The sequence below is a fragment of the Acipenser ruthenus genome, chromosome 16 (assembly GCF_902713425.1).
Source record: "Acipenser ruthenus chromosome 16, fAciRut3.2 maternal haplotype, whole genome shotgun sequence".
Classification (NCBI taxonomy): Eukaryota; Metazoa; Chordata; class Actinopteri; order Acipenseriformes; family Acipenseridae; genus Acipenser; species Acipenser ruthenus.
Genome location: NC_081204.1, coordinates 14,078,277 through 14,105,759, shown reverse-complemented (window position 1 = coordinate 14,105,759; position 27,483 = coordinate 14,078,277). Strand labels below are relative to the sequence as shown.

The following is a 27,483-nucleotide window of genomic DNA, read 5'->3' as shown; positions in this document are numbered from 1 at the left end:
AAACCAATAACTTTTTAACCTAGTGGAATACCATATATCATTAAAATAAAAATTATGTTTGTTGTAACATTTTTTTCACAGCTGCCCATTTCAGACCTACCACTTTAATAATTGTAACCAAATCATTTAATTAATACACACAGAAATATAATTATATTCTAGCTTTCATATTTGGCAACACAACCCTGAAAAACTCAAATATATTGAGCAGGTGAGGGGGGAAAAAAATGACACACAAAAGCATCCACCTGAATAACAACGTCCACTTGTTTTCTTTACAAAGTCTGTAATTGATTTCTTTTTTTATTTTATTTTTTACATGCAAATATTAATGCACGGGTAAACACATGATCAGTCTTTCCATAATAGTGTCGAAATACCATCATTGGCTAAGAGTATTTTGTAGATCAACACATTAAATACATTAGCTTTACCTACAACCCTGACTAAATAATGAAATAGTCACCTAGTCCACACATAAAGCATATACACATATCCAGTATCTATCTTTGTTTTTTTTAGGTACAAGCTAGTTTCTACTTCTAAAAGAAAAAAAAGCAGTCTGAATTAAACAATGCTGTTGTTGCCTACACAGATGCACTGCAACATACCAAGCAGTTTATAAGATGGGAAACCTGTGTGTGTATTTCATACTAGGTTTACATTTTTGGTTGCAGTCCCCTGCATTTACTCATTTTCCCACTTGGGGGCACTCCTATATCATATACTGCTGGCTTCATCAGCTCTGTTAGAACACAGCATGACAATCAGAGCTCTCTCAGCTCACAAACCTTGCAAAGATCTGAAAAATCAGCTCTCTCCACTTTTACAGTCTAAAGTCTCAATGCTGAAACCGTCGTCAAACTGAGAACATCTCAAGGTTTCAGCCCTCCTTTTAATAATAAGCAGTAAGCTGTAATATAGCTTTAAAAAAAAGTGTCCAAGGGTTGTTCTGGTATAAATAGATATTTTCTTACGTTTGTGGGGTGGAACAATCACAAAACTGAATTTTAACTTTTAATAACCCTGGAATTATTGAAAAATATAACAGGATAAAATGAAAGGGCGCTGGAGTGGTAGTTACTGTAAGGATTCTATTAAGGCTGTTCATATGAACAATGAATGGGATGAATTGAAGTACATTTTATTATTGTAAAAGTTGGTGGTAGATCTTAGTGTGGCAAAAGGAAAGCTCAGAGAGACTTATCATAAAAATATATATATATATATATATATATATATATATATATATATATATATATATATATATATATATATATTCACAAAGCAATCACAGCAGTCCTGTAATGCTTAGGAAGAATCAACCTCACTGGGGGTAAAAAAAAAAAAACAAGTATAACTCGGATCAAATGCTGTACCTCCAAAACAAAAAGCTGGGTTGAAACCTTGACATGTGCTGCAGCAGTCTTTCAGTTCTTGAGGACAGCACTAGTACTGTATTTATTTTTCTCTGTAGTATCAGGGGTATACTTGGAGACATTGCATGTGTCTGTGCTACCTGATTCTACAGGAATCAATTTAAACTGGGATCATTCAACTCTGTTGACCACCCATTCTATCTAGTATACTCTATCCAGGGTTTGAAACTCACACTATTCCTGCACCCAGTCCTAGGTTTCAGGACTCTGTTAAATATATTTTTATATCAGTTAAGAGTCAAAGCAATCAAGCCACAAAACCGAGCTCAAAACCATTCAGAAATAATGTGCAACTCATTTCTTTAACACATGTATCGCTGATGAATTTAAAAAAGCAGCCTCAAATGTCATTTTGATTGTCTTTTTTTTTTACATCACCCTTACTATTTTATGGTGTTTGCAATCAAGTGGTTCTTTTGCACTATTAAACTGCCTCTCTAAACCTGCCTTAACCTGGCTTTTGATCTGAAGATCCTAATTGCCAGCACTGAACCCCTTCCTCATTCCATTCAAATCATAGGACCATGTGACCTTTCAGCTGTGCCAGCCCCATCTACTCTACTTTCATACTGAGAGTAGTGGGGCTGGCAGAGTTTAAAGGCAACATAGCCCCGTAATTTGAATGGATCTTCAGTCTGCATTTAGGATCTCTAACTCAAGTTCAAAGACAAGTAAAGGCAGATTTAATGAAAATGGTAACTCACTAACAGAGCAATACAACCCAGAACCACTGAGATTGATTGCAAACACCATACAATGGGAAGGGAACTGGGGAAAAAAGGAATTTAAATGACATTTGAAGCTGTCTATAAATGGATTACAAATGACTAGATTCACATCCCTACAAGAGAATACAATTATAGCGTTTAAGAATAACTACTTCTACAGACGATATAGTAGAACATATGCATGTGACGGCATCGTGGTTATACAATATAAGCATACAATATACTGCTACAAAAAAAAAAAAACATACGAGGACTGATAGTGAGGCAGTCAAGAAAATCACCAATCAATTGATATGCAACCTTATTGTGCTTCTTTTTGCCTATACGTTTTTATCACTTTAAAAGAGGTTAAGCAAATCTGGCTGATTTCCTTACACTTCATTAAAGCTTAAAAACACAAGACTGTATACAGTAGATCACAACGTGAGGATTCAATGGTCAATATCTGCTGCTTCTGTTCATGGGATATTCTACAAGACACACACATCTCTGTGCCCAGTTATAGCTTTCAGTAAGGCATAGCGTGAATAACAGGACTCAAAAGGTGTTGTAACTAATGATCTTAAAACCCATTTACAATATTGTACCTCCACAGTAATTCTCTTCAGTGCCCTTGTTGTGGTTTACTTCGACTTCTCACTTCTAATAACTAATATACTTCAGTACAGCAAGATGGCACTGCATCTGTGTTTAACTGGAAAGGGACTCTATAGCCAGCAAAGAAATCACTGACTTGAGTGGTGCAGACCAACACCAGCGTTCACCAATGGAAATTCAATGAGTAGCAATTGAAAATTAACAGCATCCTTCTTTTTGGTAAACTTGCCCATTTCAGAACTTGCATATACTGGGTATGCAGTATAACCAAGCCATTCACTAAGATCTCAATTTTTATCTTGCTACCACATCATTGCATATGTTTAGTTCAAATCTAATACAGTTGTGCAAACAACACTGTTAATTTACTTAAATAAACATTAAGTAAATAGCATCCTGGTATACCTGCCAATGGAAAACTATAAACTGTGTGTGTATTAGCTGATTAATATTTTATTCAACCTGAGAAGACACCACTGACATTGATTGCTTGGCTCCCAGCTATCTATATCCAACGTTATGTTTGATACTGTAAATTAGTGTATAGTGAGGCACGCTTTCAGGGAAAGAGATTATAAATGAAACATTCAACCTCACAATGATTGAGAGAGAGGTGGAAATGGTACTGGTGGTAACAAATTATAGAATGTCTTTTAATACCTTAGATATCACACCTTTTTAACCAAAAAAAAAAAAAAAGAAAAAAAACACTTTATAATTCTCAATGTGCACCAAGCTTGGACACAAGGCATAATTTGGCTTCCCTTTACTGCAGAATGCACCACAATACATTCTGAAACAGGCAGTAGGGATCACCTTGCAGAATTGTTTTCCTGTATATCAGAAAATCACTTTAAACAAACTCAAGCTAAACAGAGCTCAAGTGAAGCAAGAAAACTCCTACACCAGTCCCAGAACAGAACAACAGCCTTCAGCTCAATTCTGGCATTTGACAGTAAACAGTACAAAACATGTCACAAAAGAAGAAATTGCAGATGATTAATAATCCTGTAATTTACAAGCGAAGCAAAAACTAGCATCATTCCATTGGCTTCATCTTGTGCTTTTACATCACAGCCTTCGATATTATATGATACAGTTTAGCATATTTACAGTACATTGAACAACATGGGAAATATCTAGAGTTGTCATAATATCTTGATGAGATTAATACAGAACCAGCTAATATAATGCTAATTCACCTATTAAGCATCATCTCAGTTAAAATGCATGCTTTTTTGTTTTTATTAAGAACAACAAATATTAATTTTGCAATTTGAAGCTTTAATTTTTGTTCTATCCTGTATCAGACAATTCATGCCGTACTGCCAATTTGGTCCAACAGATGGAGCTATATTGCAGAAGGCACTTGTAACTCTGCAGTAAACTCTGGTGGACATAAACGGCATTGCAGGTTATATTTAACGGTTCACAGTTTAAAGAAAACATTAAAGCTGCAAGACCCAATGATTTACCTCTTCTAGTCCTATCTTTAAATCTGTTTACATTCATAATCTCAAATATACAGGTTAAATTCTGTTGCATGATATTTTTGCAGCCTGCAACCTAAATATTAATAAAAAGAGTACACGTTTATTAAACATCAAGCAGTCTAGTCTTAACACAGTGATGGTGAGATTCCTTGCAAGCACACATATATCCAATGGTAATGACTATTGTGCGTCTGCCCAGCATGCATACTGTGCAACGTTGTAAACCTGTTTCACAGCAGTTAAATGTTAACTGACCCACTACTCCTTAGGCATTGACCAAAATACACCACAGATCTGAAGTAGGAATCTATATAGTAACCCTCCTGGTCTAAAAGAGATCACCATCATTGGGCATATCAAAGGCAATCTCTTTAGAAACACTGGACTACACGCACCAGCTGCTAACAGTTTGTTTCGGTGTATCATGACAACTCTAGTTCATTATGCTATTTGTTCTAACTTCAGGTTACACATCTTTAGCAGTGCACAAAATTGACTGAGGAAATGAACAGCTGGGTTACAGGAAGGATAGTGTATGTGTGTGAGGTGGAGAGGAGATCACTGCATCACAGAGAGAGTAAGGTATTGGGATTGATATTGCCGACAGGACAGGGGGCAGATCTCTTTGCTCTCAGCTCCTTCTGGACTTTGAGTGCTGGATAAGCCACTGCAGCGTGATATCTGTCAAAAAAGGAATAGAGTAGTTGGATTATTATATCATAGCAATAGCAAAGAAAACACATTGATTTACACATGTAATTAATATCTGTAGCATGTGATCATCAATTTATAAAATAACAATGTCAGTCAGGAAACATATAAAAGTAACCAGATTTTATTACGAAACCCATAATAAAAGCAAAAGGAGGACACGTGAAATACTAAAGCAGCAGTGCCAATACTTTTGTCATGAACAAACATTTGAAATTGCATAAGCGCTATTTATTTTTTATTTTTACCAAGATTGTTTGTTAAACTACCATAAATTGTATATTTTGGTCTTTGTCGATAATTAGTAGCTAATGTTCACTAAATGCTTGTACTTAACATGTGTTCTTGAATTATCTTGTATTAGGTAGGGTGCCAATACCTTTGTATGCGATTGTAGGTATATATATTTATAATAGATACTACCAGAAGAAGGAAAATGGATTTAAAGTCTGAAATATAAAGTCTGAATTTCAAATGGGATGTTATAGGACAATGGCCATTATGAAGCCTAGCTTATGATTTCAATACGGCAACTACATTGTGTCAGAAGTTAACATCAAGGTCACTGACTCATTTAACCTGCAGTGTCATTATAAGTCAGGACCTTGCATGATATTTGAGATAAGATTTGCCATGACAGCAGCTACAGTTAGATCATTACTTCTGAGGCTGTTCCAAGTGAGACATCAGCAAGTGTGCACTCTTGGATACCAAAGGGCCAATGTGTGTAAGATCTGCTATAACAATAATTAAGGCAGCAGATCCGACACACTGCACAAGCAATATGTGCCACGTACACTTCTGCCTTTCCTCCCTTTGCCTTACAAAACTGACTGGCTTTCTATTATTCATATAAAACACTGATGAAGAACAGTTGACCACAACAAAGTATGCACAGTATGCACTTGCAGGCTTCAACACAGATTCCCAGAGGAATGTTAAAAGCAGCAGCGTTCACGGTTGTCTGTCTGTCTGCTTCTTCCTTTTGCAATGCTTACCTATATTGTCCTTTTCTTTGCAAGAAATTGAGTAGCAGCAGATTTCTCTGTCCTGAATAGCTGCCAAATTCCTGTAACAAGCAAGCAAGAAAAATTGCAGTCAAAAGTATTTTAAGAGAGACCCTGTTGTTATGGTCCTCAATGCAAGGTATAAGATGGAGATTAACCCTTTGCGGTCCATTTATTAAGTGCGTGTCAGGCACGTCAGGTCCAATTTATTTTCACACGCGCAGTTAATTTTAGACGCGCTGTTTAAAAGTATTTTTTTTCCCCCAGTCAAACGGGTTTAAAAGGCCCTGCATATCAACAAAGCACTCACTAGGCATCTCCAGCCCCGCCCCACCCTTTTGTTCGCTATAGCTTTCACCTATGCAAGAAATAAATAATAATAATAATAATAATAATAATAATAATAGTCGTACATACCGATCAATCATCTCCTGATCACTCGTTTTATCACCAAACTCCTCAATAATGCGATCCAAGTCATTATTTTATTACTTTAACATCTCAAAAAAGCTCTGCAAATGCCTGTGTTTACTTATGACCGCTCCTATGTAATGCCAGGGGCATGTCTGACTATTCATGAGATACGCCTTTTATTTTAATTTTTATCGGCTTGTCTCGGCTCCTGTCGCTCCCACTCGGCCATTGAATGGTTTTCCGGAGAAAAAACGACTAGAAATCCGTTTTTTGCGTTTTTTTGATGATGTCGGACAGGGTCCGACAATGGACCTGATAGGAATAATTGCAATGTCGGACCAGGTCCGACATAGGACCGCAAAGGGTTAAAAGGTGTGAACTTCAGTACAAAAAAATACTACTCCGGTGCAGTAACAGTATTTGAAAAACATGTGTAGCCCTTTATTTAAGTAACAACGTGCAGCCCATTACGGGTGCCTCAGGAAAATATTTGTCATGGGAGCTGTAGCGCAAATGGTTTCTTACCATGTACAACTTTATAAATACAACAGACCTTTAACAGATTATTCTCTGGTATTGCATTATAATGCAAAATGGTTTAAAATGGGCTGCAGAGCATCCAGAAATATTTTCTCTCAAACAACTCTTATACCTGACAAAGCAATCTCCTGCTTTTCCAATTTAACACTTACTACTTGACATCATTTATAATACTTATTTCCAATGCCCACACTAACATTGCCATTATACAAGTGAGAGATTTTAAAAGAACAACATGTACCATTTCTATTTAAAAAATATATCACATTTCTATCTTGAGCCAAGAAAGTTTGGAAGTCCCTGATCTAAAGCATGTATAAGAATAGTAAATGTCCATTTTAGAACGTCTTCAAACACATCTCCTACCACAGCAATCCTAATGACACTTCCTACTTACATTTTTTCAATAAGCTGCTTCTCATCCAAAGCATTGGGAAGATCTCTCTTGTTTCCAAGCACTAGCACCTAGGAAAGTACAATGAGGTCAGAGCAGAATCAGCGTTTCATTTCCTCTCTCAACAGTGATGCATGAATGGCAGGGGGTTCAGTGCCAATACATTAACATCATATATCACTCTGTTGAGGGTTCCAATATAACATTTCAAGACGTATTTGTTTGAATATTCACTCCCGCACCAATTAATACTGAACCTTACAGCAACTCTCTGAATAATGTTTGGTGCAACTGTACAGAATATTTCAATTAATAATAAAGGAGTCCTGAAATCTAAACAGTTAAACTGTTTATAGATTTAAAACATATGTGAAGAATATATTCCAGAATATAACATACATTCCAATTGAATCTGAAATAATAGATTTTCTGTAGTACAGAATTTTATTTTATTAATATTAATGGTATGTAGGGTTAATCCAAAGAAGTAGTCAGCTGTCACCACAGACACAGTCTCACAGGTCAGCTCTCTCTCTCTCTACATGTTGCTTCTGTTTTTGTATTCTACAGATTAACCAGTAGATGGCAATCAAACCCTCCAGAAAAAAAAGCATGTAGTCACCCATTGATCTGCTGTGTTACCAGAAAAGCGAATGACTAAAAATCACATCACCATGATCATAGGGCACTTTTTAAAGAGCAATGTGCGCCAGACCTTTTCATTTGCTGTTTGAGTGCAGATTGGATAAAGAATATTCAAGCACATTGTTCCACTCGTTCTGATTTTCTCTAAATGGTAAAACTCAAACCAACTCCTTCTCACAGCTGAATATATTGTTAGCTATATAGGCTTGAAACAGTCGATCATTTGTTTAATCTTGACTATTGTCTATAACAATAATATTATTGTTGATAATTGTATTTGTGAAAGTCATCAGAAAGCTAAAAAGTGCTACCGCTAACAAGATGTTTGGTTCCCCTCTTGTAGACAAACTAATTCGTCCATAAAGAGATGCAGGGAGCAGGAGGGTTAGTGTCATGTAATTAAACAGCCCCCCGCTCCTCCATCGCTGGGGAGGACTAGGGGCGTGGTTTCCCAACACGCAAACCACGCAATTGCGTGGGGCCCCGTGGGGCTAGAGGGCCCCCTGCTGCCTAGTAGCAGTGTTACATTACTGCCTGAATTGCAACAAAATCCTTATTTTCTCAGATGAAGTAAAATAATATACACATTTGATTTCATAGTCCACACACCCCGTCTGCACTTCTATATATTTACAAAAGGTAATTTCATTCAGCGCTCGTCATGACACATTGGAGCTACCGTAACTAGGCCAGCTTCAGTCAGTGAAATCAAGCAAAATGAAGCGCACGTATCCTAGCGGAGCTCAAAAACGAAAAAAGATAAAAGAATCAAAAAGTCAACAGGAAAGTTTGCAGAAGCTCACTAGTTTCTTTAAGAGTAACACTGCAAAGGAATCATCCGACGAGGAGGAGGTGGGAAATGTTTGTCCTCCTCGTGATGCCACCACCTCAGCTTGTTACAGCAGCACCGTTAGCACAGACCTACCGGATAACGTTACAGCGACTAGCTCAGAGGAAGCAGCTCCAGCGCTTCAGCGCCTTTACAACCTCTTCAGCTCCTCAGTACAGCGCTGGTCAATACTACAAAATCATGTGAAGCTCACAGTGAAAAGTCTGTCAACAACAAGATGGGAGTGCCGCATTGACAGTGTGAAAGCACTTCGCTACCAAATGCCTGAAGTGGTGGAGGCTTTAACTGCACTCAGTGAACAAGCAACAGAGAAGAAGGATGGGGAGACATTGTCTTCATCACAGAGCCTGTGTAAGGAGCTGACAACATGGCGCTTTATTCTCTGTGTTGTGATCTGGTACAATGTGTTGTATCAGGTAAACCGCATCAGCAAACTCCTGCAAAGCCCCAGTGTGTCAATTGAGACAGTGAAGAGGGAGACTGATGGTGTTAGAAACAGTTTCTCCAGGAATACAGGGATGATGGACTTGCCTCAACCCAGATAGATGCAAGAGAAATAGCTGAGAAAATGCAGATAGACATGACATTCCCAGTGGAGAGACAGAGAAGAAAAACTCGCCGGTTCCTCTATGAGGGCACAGAGGAAACTCAATTCACACCAGAACAGCGCTTTAAGAAAGATTTTTTCCTTCCCCTGGTTGATATGCCACTGAATAGTGTCAGTGAGAGGTTCACACAGGTGGACCAATTTTCTTCTTTGTTTGGATTTTTATATTTCAGCAGATAACATGAAGAAAGCCGTTCAAGAAGACACACTGGAGAACCTGGAGCAGACACTAGGGGATATTGACAGCCAGAACTTGGTCCTTGAAGTGAGGGCAGCTGTCATTGCTTTTCCAGGTCACATTTCTTCTCCAGCAGAAATGCTGGATTACATCTACAAGGAGAATCTGTTGGAGCTGTATGGCAATTTGAGCATTGCCCTGCGTTTACTCTTGACTTTGTCCGTCACTGTCGCCTCAAGTGAGAGGAGTTTCTCCTCCTTGAAGCTGATTAAAACGTACTTGCGGTCAACCATGTCCCAGGAAAGACTGACTGGTTTAGCAATGATCTCTATTGAGCAGAGAGTCCGGAGATCATTGAATATGGAGGACATAATCAAAGCTTTTGCTGAAGTCAAAGCCAGGATGGTTAGATTCTGATTGCAGCAAGAGCTACTAGAAGGTAAGAAAATGTCTTTCACTCTCCTATTTAACTTACATGAGAACACCTTAGTTCAAGTGCACTGTCGGTTCTGTAGCCCACCCTTATAATGACATAGGACTGTGGCAGACACTGATGTGTGTGGTAATGCTAAAATGGTCATGACAGGTAGAGAAGGAGGGGCCCCTAAACTGAGCTTTGATTGGGGCCACAAAATTGACAAACCCGCCTCTGGGGAGGACAGCGGTATGGATTCATTTTAAAAAGCCACAAAAAAGTATGGCCAACTATGAAGAATGTTGCAATTAATGGGAGTTACTTAATCCTATTGTGTGATTGCCTCTAGTTCATGTTGGCTGCTGGTCAAGTCAGGTTTATAATACCTCAGACATATCTACACAATTCAAGACATTGGTACAAGTACAACTTGATTTGGCTAGCTACCATAAAATACAGCTTCATCTATAAAGAGCAAATATCTGAAATATTTAACCACTACTTATCTGATGCCATAAATAGACTTGCTCCTTTTCAACGTTTATTTTTCAGGGGCTCACAAAATATCGTAATAAATAACTTACCTTTTAAAACACCATGAAACCTGTTATTATACACTATTTTCAGTTTATGAGTCGTTTCTGAACAGCTGAGCTGACGACACATAGTGATTGAGTCAGCTTAAAAATAAATACATTACTTTAACAGGCGAGTGATTTATTACCCTGAAAAATGAATGTTGAAAAAAGAGCAAGCCTTGGTCATTAGTTTATAGTAGGAGTGGGCACCAATATCGATATTTTGATATGATATCGATAATTTCCATATCGCGATATCGTGGGATAAAAAAAAATTCACGTAAGATCGCAGAGACATACTTTTTTATTGCTAATACTACTGAAAATAGAAACGCAGTATAATCAAGTCTATTTTATATTGAGATACAACAAACGCTATACATACCAATCATTGTTAGTCTCGTAAGCAAAACCACCTACGAAACACCACACATAGTATTACTTGACCATTTTATTCCATTGATTGGTGTTTTTCTTTTTCTAAGAACCTGATTAACAACTGTATTTCAAACATTCAATAGTTTTAAATCAAGAAAAACAACAAATCCACAACCTGTGTACCCTCTCTCGTGTGCTCTACTCCCGTTTCTTCACCTGTTTCCTCTCACCAGCCAATCCCTTACCAGAAACTATATCCTTTTTTGAAAAAGTCTGCACATCAACTAATTAAGAAACAGGACTGTCTTTTTTAAAGGGATACACGCCCTAAAAACAAACTTAACACGAAAAAAACATAATACAGGCAAAATTGTCTTAAATAATTTGATATGTACATATCATTTTTTTCTTCCCTTCAGAATATGCTCAAAAGGTACCAAACACTATTTACATGCTGCATTAAGCACTAATCAAGATTATTTTGAGATATGCGCATGCGTCAGTGTGGTTCATTGAATTTTGTACATGCGATTGCTTACACTGTTATTAATGTATTGTTTTGAGGTAGCTGACGATGGCATGGAATAATAAAACAATAACAACAAGACCTTGTTTTTCTCCATGGATATTGTGAAGCAAAGCTAGGTTAAAGTAAGTTATTGCTTTTCTTATGTAAATATCTGTTAAAGTCTATATGTATATATTGTAGCGTTTCACAGGGCAGCCAGAAAACAGGAGAGACAGACACGCTTGTTCCTAGTTCCAAAAGCTTTATTCAGTGGTTTCTCCTCTCGCACACTCAGTCCACAGCTCGCAGCTTCTCCGGAACCATGGCAACAACACAACAACAACAGGGTGTCCTAGCGCATCTTATAATACCAGCCCCGCCTCTTTATTCAAAACTTACACATCTCATTGGTCCTCTGAAGCACATTTCGGGCCAATGGGAACACAGTGACTCACAGACAGGACCAATTACGGGGCAGACACAGACCATGCATTACACAACTGATACAACGGGAGAGGGCCAATCACAGGGGAGACACAGAACATGCCCCCGCGCGCAGGACAGGGTCACACAGCAACAGAGACAAAGCTTACGGTGGAAAATACAGGAGGGAGAAGGGAACACAATCACAAACAGGAACGACGTAAGACACACACAGCCGAATTACGTTACAAACACAAATGCACAGATCGTTACAATATGTTTCATACTGCAATTGTGTTACTATATTTTTCTGTGTTTTGGAAGACTTCGATATTCTCGATCAAAATACGTGCACAATATCGATATACACTTTTCATATCGATGCCCACCCTTAGTTTATAGTTTCACGATACATAGAGCTGGGAAAAGGTTGCAAAAAGCACAATCACACTTGTATTATTCTATAATCCCAAGCAAATAATGAAAATCCTTCAGGACGCACACAGTAGTACACTCAGCTGAAAGGCAGATGGACTTACAGGGATCCCTTGCAGCTGTGGCTTGTCTAACAGATTGTGCAGCTCATTCCTTGAAGCCTCTATCTTTTCACGATCTGCAGCATCTACCATGTAACTGAAAAACAAAAAGACAAGCCAGATGAGACAGATAACCATCTCTGAAAAAGCACTGACAACAGGGAATCAGGTGACAATCTAGAGATACATATAAAATTCACTTCCCAGCTAATGAAGACTTGAAAAAGACAGACCTCTGCCTTTCTACCAAGTTTGGCAATAAAAGGCAGTTTTAGAATGTATTATAGACCAAATCTGCTGGCAAACACATCCCCCAAACTAACAGGGTTTCCAGCTCAAGTTGACCAAATTCTTGGGACCAAATCCTTTTGTGCATGATGGTGCCTAATCCAAATGTGAATGAGAAAAGAGTAAAAGAAGAGAGAGAACGGTAGTTGAGTGTGATGCAGTTGTTTTTCTTAACGAAAAATATTACCTCTGAATATTGGTTTGATTTCTGTTAAAACTCAAATATATCCTACTCTTTTTTTTTCTCGTCTTATAATTTCTCTGTAAGAGAAACCGAAACTAAATCTTCTCATAGATAGTAAGCAAGTTTTATTTTTATATAAATCATACAGGACTGAGTACAATTTCAATTGAATAAAAACAAAACTAAAGCCCCTGCAAGATATCTTCGGCCAGCTTTTGGATAGCACTTAGAATGACCGGCAAAGCTCTAAGTTCCTCTGAGTTTAAGTTTACACCATCCAAGATGAGGACGAGGTAAACAGACAGTCCTTGTTTTATCCCCTGCTGTGTTGGCACTGAACTCTGCTAGAAAAAAAAAAAGGGACGTGTAGAACTGCTTTGCTGTAAGTAGTTCATCTCGGGTTGTCTGTCGGGGCTGTACCATAAAATAAAATTTCCTTACTAACGTGTGTGTACATTAGTTTGTATTACATGGTGGATTGAGGCTGCAGTCTCTTCGGGGGCATCACATGTACATAGCCAGAGTTGCACGTTTCTTTCTTTATTTTTTAAGCAGGGGTAGAAAAAAAAAATACCTTCACGTTTCTTTATTGAGAGCGGCGTTTATTCGAGGGCGGCGTCTATTAAAAAGCTGATATCTAAGTGAGGCGTTAATTCGAGGGTGGCTTTAATACGTCCTAATCAAAAACATGTTTATAAAAAAAAAAAAAAAAGTCTGGATTGCCATTTTTTCCCCACTCGGGATTGATCATTTAGAAGCTTTTACAGATATATGGTCGTGGTTCTAATTTCATTATGTTACAGTGACAAAATACCTTCAATGTGACACAGTTGTTAGACCTAATTTACAGCATGCTTGAATGCTGGTGCTGGCCAGCGTTGCGAATACATCTAGAGCAAATTTTAAACAATCTGCGTGTAACTTTTGTTTCTCTGCAATGAGGATCGATAATAAAAAAAGTTCTCCTTTGATTAGGAGCTGTGTTACCAGCTTGTGTTTCGTGGAATTAGCTTTGAAGTGACGCACCTGTACTGCATTCTCTTTTGTTGATGGGACAATACAGAAAAACCCTCCTACTTCTGTGGTCGACATTATTGAAACTTCTCACGTGTGTGGGGAGGCACTTGAAACATGTGGCCACAGATACTCCATGATGTGGCTTCATTATTTTTTTCTCCAGTGACGTTTGAGGTCAGCAATCAGAGGCTCAAAAGGAAGCACATGCTTTTTTTGTTACAGTTCCTGTTTGCAACCTTGTATCTTGTATCTCAAACTGTGTTGAGTCTGGTTGAGTTGGTGTTGGAGAGAAACGAGTTCAGCTAATTTACGATTAATCCACTTATGTAAAATATATATTTTTGATTATTTTAATTTATTATAATTTTATATTTGATCCAATTTGTCTACCGTCCCCCATTTGTATTTTTTATTATAATAAATTGACAATTTTATCCAAAATTGAGCTGATTTTTCTACATTTGAAAAAAAATAAAATAAAAAGAAGAAATTGGATTTAGATTAGTAATTACTGATTTCATTTTCTCCACTCTAAACCTTTCAGGATATCTTTTTTCTCCCATCAAAAAATAATAATAATAATGATTGTAATTGTTGGTTTCACTTTATTTTTGTGTCCTCGTCCACTTTAAAAAAGAAATATAACCAAATACATGGGAGGCGTGGATAGGTCAGACCAGATGCTGGAGCTGTACAATGCTGCAAGGAAGACCACGGCATGGTATAAGAAGCTTGGCATGTACTTGGTCCAGATCTCATTGTACAATACCTATGTAGTGTACCCAAATACAACACCAGGGCTTCAACTCACATTTCTTGAATTTTAGACCTCTGTGATCTCCAGCCTGTTGTTTGATACACAAGGAGTACCAGAGACTGAAACATCAGAAACTGAGGCAAGGCTTAGTGAACGGCATTTTATTCGAACGCTGCCACAGTCCAGGAGAAAAGCCTATCCTCAAAAAAGGTGCTGTGTATGTTCCCGCAAGGGCATACGGAGGGATACACGGTATTACTGTCCACGCTGTCCCTCTCAGTCAGGCCTGTTTGGAGGAGTGTTTTGAAAAGTACCACACAGTACACGAGTACTGGAAGGACTAAATAAACCTTCAAAACAAACCAACGTGACCAAAGGTAGTAAAAAACACATTACCGGCAACATTACCTTGGGCTCCAGAAGGATTATGGGTAACAAACCATTGAAGGGAGATATTCTGTTACCCATTTCTAAAATCCTTATTTTGTGCAGATTCAGAAAATGTATACTTTTGCGTGGATATCTCATTCTTCGTGGCATACTGGGCACATGAAATTGGGGTGGGTGAGCTACACCATGGGTTGCATAATTCGAAGTGGAAAAGTCAACCTACAGTACGTAATACCCCCAAAACTAATAAAACAATTTACACAGACATCGGCAAATCGAGCAGCTTAAAAGTCTCTAACTTTTAGGGACTAAGGAGGACTAAGGATGATGTAGGTGTAATACATTTTACTCCCAAAATCACAAAATTCTTGTAGCAGAGAGCATCAAAAGGGCCTCAGCAGACAAGGGGTAAAACCATCATGCCAATTTTTTTAAAATAGGTTTGATTTAGTATTTCTAGTCATCTTTTACTTTACTATGCATTTCAAACTGTACACTGATTTTCACACACACAGTATTCGATTACAGTGGTTTACAATGGATAAAGATACTGTAAGTGATTACACTGAGAAAATGCAAAATATATATACAGTACTGTGCAAAAGTTTTAGGCAGGTGTGAAAAAATGCTGTAAAGTAAGAATGCTTTCAAAAATAGACATGTTAATAGATTATATTTATCAATTAACTAAATGCAAAGTGAGTGAACAGAAGAAAAATCTAAAACAAATCCATATTTGGTGTGACCACCCTTTGCCTTCAAAACAGCATCAATTCTTCTAGGTACACTTGCACAAAGTCAGGGATTTTGTAGGCATATAGTCAGGTGTATGATTAAACAATTATACCAAACAGGTGCTAATGATCATCAATTCAATATGAAGGTTGAAACACAATCATTAACTGAAACAGAAACAGCTGTGTAAGAGGAATAAAACTGGGTGAGGAACAGCCAAACTCAGCTAACAAGGTGAGGTTGCTGAAGACAGTTTACTGTCAAAAGTCATACACCATGGCAAGACAGAGCACAGCAACAAGACACAAGGTAGATATACTGCATCAGCAAGGTCTCTCCCAGGCAGAAATTTCAAGGCAGACAGGGGTTTCCAGATGTCCTGTCCAAGCTCTTTTGAAGAAGCACAAAGAAACGGGCAACGCCGAGGACCATCAAGACGCAGTGGTCGGCCAAGGAAACTTACTGCAGCAGATGAAAGACACATCATGCTTACTTCCCTTCGCAATCGGAAGATGTCCAGCAGTGCCATCAGCTCAGAATTGGCAGAAAACAGTGGGACCCTGGTACACCCATCTACTGTCCGGAGAAGTCTGGTCAGAAGTGGCCTTCATGGAAGACTTACGGCCAAAAAGCCATACCTCCGACGTGGAAACAAGGCCAAGCGACTCAACTATGCACGAAAACACAGGAACTGGGGTGCAGAAAAATGGCAGCAGGTGCTCTGGACTGATGAGTCAAAATTTGAAATATTTGGCTGTAGCAGAAGGCAGTTTGTTCGCCGAAGGGCTGGAGAGCGGTACACGAATGAGTGTCTGCAGGCAACAGTGAAGCATGGTGGAGGTTCCTTGCAAGTTTGGGGCTGCATTTCTGCAAATGGAGTTGGGGATTTGGTCAGAATTAATGGTCTCCTCAATGCTGAGAAGTACAGGCAGATACTTATCCATCATGCAATACCATCAGGGAGGCATCTGATTGGCCCCAAATTTATTCTGCAGCATGACAACGACCCCAAACATACAGCGAAAGTCATTAAGAACTATCTTCAGCGTAAAGAAGAACAAGGAGTCCTGGAAGTGATGATATGGCCCCCACAGAGCCCTGATCTCAACATCGAGTCTGTCTGGGATTACATGAAGAGAGAGAAGCAACTGAGGCTGCCTAAATCCACAGAAGAACTGTGGTTAGTTCTCCAAGATGTTTGGGCCAACCTACCTGCCGAGTTCCTTCAAAAACTGTGTGCAAGTGTACCTAGAAGAACTGATGCTGTTTTGAAGGCAAAGGGTGGTCACACCAAATATTGATTTGATGTAGATTTTTCTTCTGTTCACTCACTTTGCATTTTGTTAATTGATAAATATAAACTATTAACATTTCTATTTTTGAAAGCATTCTTACTTTACAGCATTTTTTCAAACCTGCCTAAAACTTTTGCACAGTACTGTATATAAAAAAGTTAAATACTATGCTGTTTAGGATTTGTATTTGTGTTTACTGTTTAAGCCTTAGAACATGTCATTTGCTTGTTTTTCCAGGTGTTACTTACACAATAGCATTAACTCCTCGACAGTATCGCTCCCACATGCTTCTGAACCTTGGCTGTCCTCCTATATCCCAGATCTAGAAAAAAGAAATGTGGACACATTAAGCACAGCCCAGCAGAGCACTGTGAATTTAACAAGGTGTTCGAGTTAGCCGCTTCCAATTTCATCATTTTCTTCATGTCCCCCTGTGGCAATGTGCCCCGCCCCTGTGTGCTTATTATGTGTTGTATGTTGCGTGCGTGTGTTAAATGTTGGTGTATAGATTGGTACACGGGATATAAACGGGTCTGTGTTTCACGTGTATTTAAAAAGTGTAGATTTGTATTTAGGCACGAGGAGAGCACAAATCACTTCACGTGCTGGTTAAATGTAATATATAAGCACAGGGTTGCACAGAATTAATTCACGTGCTGGGATTCAAGTGAATAATTAATTAGTAATTGAATCCCAGCACAACAGTATATATAGAGACACGTAACATTCACTCGGGGTTAGGTGTTCGGTGAGTGGAGAACGGGAGAGAGAGAAGGAGTAACTAAAAGTGAAAAAGCATAAATATTAGTGTTATCTGCTCACCGTGTTTTGTTCGTCTGTCTGTGCACTGTCTAGTCCGTTTTGTTCGTCTGTTTATTTTGGCTACAAGTGCCGTGTCCTGTTTTGTGTTGTGTTTAAAACCTTTTATTTTCTGTTCTGTTTATTAAATGCTGAGCGCGATCCCACTATGTAACACTTTTTTTTTTTTTTTTGGTTCCTGGGTAGTAAGTGTTATTTCCTAATTGCTTATGCCTCAAAAGTATAGAAAATAGCTATTATTCCCCACAAACTTTGCTTTTGTGACCAGGACAGTGATATTTTGAAATTTACCTATTTACCAGAACATTCCAGATAGATTCAGTGCTGAGTAAACTTGGAGTAACTTCTAGAACTTTCTAATAATATAAATAGTAGTATAAATACAGGGGCCTTAAGCCCACCAGTTCAGTTTAGTTCCAGCTGCCTAAGTGGATACATATCTGCATTTTTCTGAGATGGCATCAAGGTCATAGGAGACTTAAAAATGGTGGCATTCCTGATGGATCTCCAAGGCAGTTTTACCAAGTTTCCCTGCTATCTTTGCCTTTGGGACAGCAGGAACACCAAGGCGCACTACCACAGGCGGGACTGGCCACAGCGGACCAAGTTCTCTGTGGGGAGGAACAACGTCAAGTGGGAGCCACTGGTGGACCCCCGGAAGGTGCTGATGCCACCACTGCACATCAAATTGGGCCTTATGAAACAATTTGTCAGAGCTCTAGATAAGGAGTCGGCAGCCTTCAAGTACCTTCAAGACTTCTTTCCTAAGCTGTCTGAGGCAAAGGTCAAAGCCGGTGTCTTCGTCGGACCACAGATAAAGAAGATCCTGGAGTGCAATGAATTCCCCAAGAAGCTCACTAGTAAGGAGAAAGCGGCTTGGAACAGCTTTGTCGCAGTGGTTCGGGGCTTCCTGGGAAATCACAAGGCCGAAAACTATGTGGAGCTGGTTGAGACTCTGGTGAAGAACTACTGCACAATGGGCTGTAGGATGTCCCTCAAAGTCCATATCCTTCATGCTCATCTTGATAAATTCAAGGAGAACATGGGAGCGTACTCGGAGGAGCAAGGCAAGCGCTTCCACCAGGATATACTGGACTTTGAACGCCGCTACCAAGGACAGTATAACGAGAACATGATGGGAGACTACATTTGGGGGCTGATTCGTGAAAATGATTTACAGTATAATCGTAAATCTCGAAAAACTACTCACTTCTAAATCTTTTGTAGTCATTTTTGTATTACTTTAGTATAAATACATGTTAATTTGGATTCATATGTTGTTTTTTTCTGACTAAGTGAAAGAAAAGACACAAATTCGCCCGTTTTCTCAGTGGAAATAGGTAAATTTCAAAATATCACTGTCCTGGTCACAAAAGCAAAGTTTGTGGGGAATAATAGCAATTTTCTATACTTTTGAGGCATAAGCAATTAGGAAATAACACTTACTACCCAGGAACAAAAATTGTGTTACATAGTGTTATAAAACATTATAATTCACATTGTACACAGGGGAAATGTTTACCTTTTAAAATATTAAGCCTACTGAAAGACCGTTTAAAGATTTAAAGAGACAATGTCAAAGTGTTCATGTTCCAAAGGACATAGCTCCACACTACCATTGCCGAGATATTAATGGTTGAAAACTGGAATTTAACATAGAAGCAAAGTTGAAACCATATCTGCTGCTAAAATTACAAGTGTTTTGATCTTAGCTTAGATGGAGGCCACTGCACAGATAAAACAGACAGTCGAGTGGATGTTGATTAGAACATGCATGACCAGACACCTCAGCTGACCAGTTTCATTGAGCATCATATGGTTCTCCCTCTGATTTTTTGACACACTGCTCTACAGGAGGCGCAAAGCTCCTAAAATCAAGGGATCACCTTTTGGTACTGAGCAAGACAATGACATACAATGAATACAGGATAGGCCTATTATCCAAATAGTACAACTGCAGCAAACATGTGCGAGTACATCACCTTTATTGTTACATTGCCTTTGGAGACTTTCCTCATGTTGAACCCCACAGTAGGAATCATGTCTTCGCTGAACTGGCCAGACTGTAAAAAGATAGAGAGAAAAGTACAAGTCAGAAGCAAGAAGAAAAATGAACTGCAAATAATCTTAAACAGCGTATTAGCCACATAATGGTTCAAAAATAGCTTTTTAGCATACAAATGTCATTCACAAACACCAATCATATCAGAGGTCAGAGGTCAATGTCAAGACACCGACGCATTCAGCTTGCAAATATGAAATCATTACTTCAAGTAGTTTGTGAGGCTTTGACTGTGGTGGCAGAGGCAACTTTATGTGGGTGGGGGGGGGGGGGGGCGACAAAGGCACAAAAGGGTTCATTTTTCCTGAACAATTCCCACAATTGAACTTTAAAGAAAGAATCACAGAATACAGCTGTGTACTGAGTATGAAGGCAATATCTCAAAAGAATTATGTTTTTATCATCTGGAAAGTAAAACAAAAAAATAAAAGTCACATGACCGCAATATGGTAGCCAAAGTGAAGGGTACCATTAGATTTCACCGAAGGATTTCCTAGAACACAATATGAAGTATATTAAATAATTTGAGATATTAGCAGTTGTTGTAGCAACATGTTTACAAAAACATGCAACCAATGCTCCCTCAGGATGCTTATTCCTGTTATACAGAAAGAACAAATACAAACATTGTCATTTTTGCCTTTTTTTTGGGGCAAGTTGGCCTGGATCTCCAATCCCATTTTAACTCTAAATCAATGTGGCTATTCACAGAACACACTACTAGTCACCATGACAACCTCCCTCTCCTACTGTACACAAGCAGAAGTGAAAGAATGTAGACCTGCACAGACAGACTGTCTAACTTCTCAGAGCATGACTACAGTACAGTACAGTACAGTACATGTTGCTGAAGGTTAAACCAAATAATGTGAACCGATACCAAAAAAAAAAAAAAAAAAGAGAATTGAGAATTGTGGGAGGCTGGAACCAACTCCCCAGTAATGTTGTTGAAGCTGGCACCCTGGGATCCTTCAAGAAGCTGCTTGATGAGATTCTGTGATCAATAAGCTACTAACAACCAAAAAAACTTCTTTATACTGTATTCCACATCTGCCTATAGTACAGGGAGAAAGACGGCAGGACACAAGCTTGGTCCCTTGGGAGATCCTGCTTGTGTACAGAGCCCATTTCTTTTTTTATTATTTATTTATTTGTTTATTTATGTATTTATTTGACAGGGACAATGTACAATTTGTAACAATTATGACATGTCATTAAATGTATTGCACATTTTCATTGGCAGTCCCTGGGCAGGTGTAGCGAAAGGAAGGAAATAAACACACAGAAACAGAAAAAGAATAATACAAATAATGTAGTATTTACAGAAGGATGCAATTTGCAATTGACAGTTGTATAAATAACTAAGTTATCTCCTCAAACATAATATAATAATGCCATTCAGTGGCAATGTGCCCTGCCCCTGTGTGCATTTCTGTGTTATATGTTGCATGTGGTGTGTTAATGTTGGTGTATGGATATTGCTGCACGGGATATAAATTGGTGTGTGTATCACAAGTTATTTAAAATGTATAATTGTATTTAGGCACGGGGATTGCACTTCACTTCACATGCATTTAATATAAGTATTTAATAAAATGTGAGCACAGGGTTGCACAGATTTAGTTCACATGCTGGGATTCAAGTGAATAATTAATTGGTAATTGAATCCCAGCACAATTGTATATATAGATGCACGTTTCATTCACTAGGGGTTGTGTGTACAGTGAGTGGAGAACAGGTGTGGAGAGGAGAGAATTTAAACCGTGTTTGTTTGTCTGTTAGTCCACTGTTTGTTTTAGTGTTAATCCGTTTTGTTTGTCTGTTTATTTTGGCCACAAGTGCCGTGTCCTGTTTTCTGTTTAAACCTTTTATTTTACAATAAATCACTGAGCGCCGCAGCGCTTCAGTTTCACATGCCACTACTGTCTGTCTGTGTGCTCCTTTCTGGTCTGACGTCACCCCTACAGCCAGCCTGTTCACACATCCAAACAAATACACAGTTACTGTAGGATAATGAAAACAAAACAGCTAAAATTCAAAGAAGTGTGCATCACACTGGTGGTAGCTAGAATGCGGGTCAGTACATTTCACAGAAAGACTAAGTAGATTAAAAACATTGTTAAAAAAATTGATCAAATCAAAACTCCTCTGTTGATATTTAGCGGATTTCCTGCTACATTTGGAAAATCAAGATGCTTTGTCACAAGCTTGTCATCAGGACACATTACTCCAGAGTCACCTGACAAAGACTTAAGTGGAAGTGAGTGGATGGATCTTGTGACTTTTGCCAGGAATCCCCTTCATTTCCTGAACTGTTGTCTTTATAAAGAATAGGGTCAAAGCCAGTTTAACCGGTATTAAAAATCTTTCAGACCCCCACCAGTCTGCGCTGTCCTTTGTAGTGTACAGTACACGGTTACTGTTACATTCCCAACTGGAGATGAAAATACAGTACAGACTTTGATTCTTCAAGCACACTTCCAATAAGCTATGATGTTTTTTCTATTGGTTCATTTGCATCTCTTTTATCAGACTTTATTCCCAGCACTACTCCTTTTTCAGAATTGGTCTATTTGGCAAGTGTTTTCCTAGATAAATCTTAAAAGTATAATACTTTACCTTAAGGTTTTCCCTTGACTCAATGTCAGGGAAGGCACTTGTTATACCCCATACCAATTGGGGTTGATAGGAAAAGCAGGTGTGCTTGTGTGATTACCTTATAGGTAGGGACCTACCTAATTCGCGATTTCGCGGAAATCGTGAAATTGAGGGGTCACCGCGAAATTCACCTCTTAGGGGCCAATGCATACAAAAGTACGGAGAGGAAAAAAAAAGAAAAGAAACCGCATTTAAATGAACTACTGCACAATGCAAGCGACGCAAACTACGTATCTTCCTTCTGTAGATAGCCCATTTTTATTCCTTCGCCATCCCGTGTGCATTGCACTTAAGCAAAAAACAAAAAATGTCCACAAGTAACATTTACAAAATAGATTCTCCAAAGCAGTTAACGTTCTTATTTACTATTCAAATGACAAAGTTTTCAGCCTATCAGTGCGTCTTTGCTGCTTTTATGTGACCTGTACTGTGCAGGAGTGGGCAGGACAAAGTTGGTGCTGCATTGTTTTGATTTAGGTTGCTAAAATCTAGTTTTCAGCATTGAAGGTTAAATAGTAGAAATGGACGACAAAGAAAGCAAACTATATTGAGACTGATGATCGTTTTAAGATATTTCCCAAATAAACTACATGCAGACTGAGGTAATTGTTTTCCATATCGTAATGTGTATTTGGAGAAAATACGATCGATCGCTATTTAGCTTCAGAATCACACATTAAACAAAAGGCTACTACAGAGGCTACTGAACAGAATGTAAAATAAACTGCTTTCAGAAACCTAACTAGAAAGTCAGCAGAGACAAAAAGTATTCCTGTCTGCAAGTTAAATCAGTACTAAAACGATCCAGCACAGCCACCTCACTTCAACCTGCTGCTTACAGTTGGAATTTTAGACCCGAACAGCCACGTCTTCTTTGTTTTGACTCGGTACTAATAAAATAAATTATTGGATGGGACAAATAACATGACGACGAACGTGCTGCATACACTGACTTTATTAAAGTATGCCAGATGCCCTTGTGTAACCGAGTTTTTGGGCTGTTTCTAATCAATTTCCACATCTGTATAACTTGGCAAAGCTTTGCCTTAACTTCCAACCAATTCAGTGGATGCAGAACAAGCAGTCTCAATGTATGGGCAAGTCAACTGCAAGGGGATGCTGCATACGCGCCTTTAACAAATGCCAGCACTCTGTTTTAGTAAGGAAGCAAGTACCACTATTTTTAGGCTTTATAGTGTTCTGAAATACTGTCTACTTAGGTTTATTTGATGTTTAAACATGTCCGCGAAATCCTAATTTTATTCCGCAACATATCCGTGAAAAATACGTAAATTTACCGCGATTTAAGTAGACCCCTACTTATAGGCCTATTTGAAAAGTTACAGTATCCCCACACCCCACCCCCCAATTTTTTTTCAAACATTCTACGATAGCACTTCTCTTGCACTGTCTCATTCAGTACATATTTTACTGAAGCACTACAACTGCTATAGGTACAACCCCCCCCCCCCCCCCCCCGTGCTTTGGCATACTATATCCTGCTCTATACACGGCAACGGTGCCATATAGTTTTTCTACATATATCAATTTGGTAGTGGATTTTAATACATCAACTGTTTATGTAATATGCATTATACAAATCAAAAGATCGAATTTTGCATGAGTGACATTTAATATTCACTTTGTCAAACGGTTTCTGTTATCGGAGGAAAAAAAAAAATACAGTGCGTGAATGCCACCTGACAAATCTTTGAAGGTTCAAAACTACCTTGAAATTCCTGGCTAGTGAACAAACCTTCAAACACAGCCCTAACTACAGGACAAGTTGAATCTCAGTGGACTTCATTTTCACTAGGATTCCCGACTGTTATCTTGCAGTAACAGGACATGGAACACTTTCAATAAACAAATGTCACAAAGAATCCCATTTACAGAACATTGGAGGTCAGACTCAGATCAGAAGCAGCACATGACTGAGCCTGAAGACAAAAAACTCACCTACACAGCACTTTTTTCATTAGTATGTCAGCCTTTTGCAGGGTTCCTTGGGAGGGATGGAACGCAGATAAGTTCCCCAGACCTCCCTACACTCATTGTGCAATTGAACCTACAGTAGGGACTACAGCAGGAAACCCAGACTTTCTCCTGTAACCTGCCCTGTTGTTAAATAGGGCACTGCAGCACCACATGTTCGTTTGTCTCTCTCACAAGTATATCATTTATCTTCCATGTGCCATTGAAATGCAAGTTGCAGGCTGTACTGAAAGAGGCTTCCGGCACGGACCCCTGTAGGTTTACAACAGTTCTACCCTGGCACAGTTTCTGCTGCAAAGACAATTACAAATCACTTATGCTGTAAATTGATTCTCTCAGCCCAGTTTACAACACAGAACCTACGTCCACTAATGTAATGAGTTATAAATGCCCTATACCTACAGTACAATTTGTTCAGTTTGCAATTTACACATCATTTGGTGAGTTTGCGGGATTGGTAAAAGGGTATAGACCAGCTCCACAACTGTGCAGAATTGTGAGGTTTGATGGAATATTTCACAAAGCTCCCTTTGATCTAAATGCATTGTTGTTAAGTTTTGTCTGAATCAAACAGTGTTCTACAGAAATATTGTAGCAAGCATCACAATTCTGCCCAAAATGGCTCCTGCCAAAGCATAAAACCCAGCGATACGGTTACACAGGAAGAACAGATCACAGTATAGTACCTATAATTTCATTTCTAGCTTTATAGTTCATGTTGTGGGGATATTCAGATTGGAATTGTCATCAACATTTCAGGGGCAAGAAACAGGCCTAATTAACATCCATTCTTTAAAAGTGTAAACTGTACTGCATATTGAATACAGAAAACCGAGGGTACAAGAATTTCATATGTGGCTGTACAGTAAATCACCAATTAGTTTTAGTGCTCAAGCAATCCAACAACTTTCTCTGTTAACAAACTTTAAACTCGTTCCATTGTCTACTGTGGATTTATAGCTGCTCTTTGTACCCGGGTTAATTAACCCAATGACCCTCCACTTGCTTTCTGAAAATTTATTAAAGGCAGATCTATATTTAAGACCTGGATGCATAAAATTAGGTCTACTTCCTGAGGCAGAAAGGGATACAGTATTTTGGCTATAAAAGTTCAGTGGATACAGTAAATGTTTGTTAAAAAACCATGAGTGCTGCAAATGGTGATCAGACAGAAGCACTGTACTGTACTGCGCTGTACACAAGGACAACACTGGGACAAAAGCATTTGATTTTGGAGCTGCATCTGTGACCGTTAAAGAAATGTGGAAGTGGTTAAATGTTAGCCAGTGCAATTGTAAAGCGGTGTTGCACATGCCTCTGTGCTTTACTGATAGTTCCTAATATGTGTGACTAACAGGAACTGCAAACTAAGCCCATTTCTTTAGGAAGCGTGATAAGATTATAGTCTTACTTGCTTTGGCCCAGCATTTGTTCCTTAATTATTAACTACACTATGTAACACAATTTTTGTTCCTGGGTAGTAAGTGTTATTTCCTAATTGCTTATGCCTCAAAAGTATAGAAAATGGCTATTATTCCCCACAAACTTTGCTTTTGTGACCAGGACAGTGATATTTTGAAATTTACCTATTTCCAATGAGAAAATGGGCGAATTTGTGTCTTTTCGTTCACATAAAGTCAGAAAAAAACAACATATGAATCCAAATTAACATGTATTCATACTAAAGTAATACAAAAATGACTACAAAAGATTTAGAAGTGAGTAGTTTTTCGAGATTTACGATTATACTGTAAATCACTTTTACGAATCAGCCCCCAAATGTAGTCTCCCATCATGTTCTCGTTATACTGTCCTTAGTAGCGGCGTTCAAAGTCCAGTATATCCTGTTGGAAGCACTCACCTTGCTCCTCCGAGTACGCTCCCATGTTCTCCTTGAATTTATCAAGATGAGCATCAAGGATATGGATTTTGAGGGACATCCTACAGCCCATTGTGCCGTAGTTCTTCACCAGAGTCTCAACCAGCTCCACATAGTTTTCGGCCTTGTGATTGCCCAGGAAGCCCCGAACCACTGTGACAAAGCTGTTCCAAGCCGCTTTCTCCTTACTAGTGAGCTTCTTGGGGAATTCATTGCACTCCAGGATCTTCTTTATCTGTGGTCCGACGAAGACACCGGCTTTGACCTTTGCCTCAGACAGCTTAGGGAAGAAGTCTTGAAGGTACTTGAAGGCTGCCGACTCCTTATCTAGAGCTCTTACAAATTGTTTCATAAGGCCCAATTTGATGTGCAGTGGTGGCATCAGCACCTTCCGGGGGTCCACCAGTGGCTCCCACTTGACGTTGTTCCTCCCCACAGAGAACTCGGTCCGCTGTGGCCAGTCCCGCCTGTGGTAGTGCGCCTTGGTGTCCCTGCTGTCCCAAAGGCAAAGATAGCAGGGAAACTTGGTAAAACCGCCTTGGAGACCCATCAGGAATGCCACCATTTTGAAGTCTCCTATGACCTTGATGCCATCTCAGAAAAATGCAGATATGTATCCACTTAGGCAGCTGGAACTAAACTGAACTGGTGGGCTTAAGGCCCCTGTATTTATACTACTATTTATATTATTAGAAAGTTCTAGAAGTTACTCCAAGTTTACTCAGCACTGAATCTATCTGGAATGTTCTGGTAAATAGGTAAATTTCAAAATATCACTGTCCTGGTCACAAAAGCAAAGTTTGTGGGGAATAATAGCCATTTTCTATACTTTTGAGGCATAAGCAATTAGGAAATAACACTTACTACCCAGGAACCAAAAAAAAAAAATAATAATTGTTACACGGTGCTATCATTATAAATCTACACCTCCAGTATATCTGCATAATTCTGTAGACCTGATAC

General features: G+C 38.8%; 1 protein-coding gene across 1 annotated transcript in view; it reads right to left on the bottom strand.

The window, feature by feature from the left end:
* Nucleotides 1–285: 285 nt before the first annotated feature.
* Nucleotides 286–27,483, bottom strand: part of LOC117412324 (ADP-ribosylation factor-like protein 8B-A) — a 34,965-nt gene continuing 7,767 nt past the window's right edge. The window contains exons 2-7 of the mRNA XM_058988888.1: nt 19,909–19,989; nt 17,356–17,429; nt 12,445–12,538; nt 7,327–7,394; nt 5,967–6,037; nt 286–4,938 (exon numbers count right to left, since the gene is read on the bottom strand). Of these exons, the coding sequence (XP_058844871.1) occupies nt 4,889–4,938; nt 5,967–6,037; nt 7,327–7,394; nt 12,445–12,538; nt 17,356–17,429; nt 19,909–19,989 (438 nt within the window). The 3' untranslated portion in view covers nt 286–4,888. The remainder of the gene's footprint in view (nt 4,939–5,966; nt 6,038–7,326; nt 7,395–12,444; nt 12,539–17,355; nt 17,430–19,908; nt 19,990–27,483) is intronic.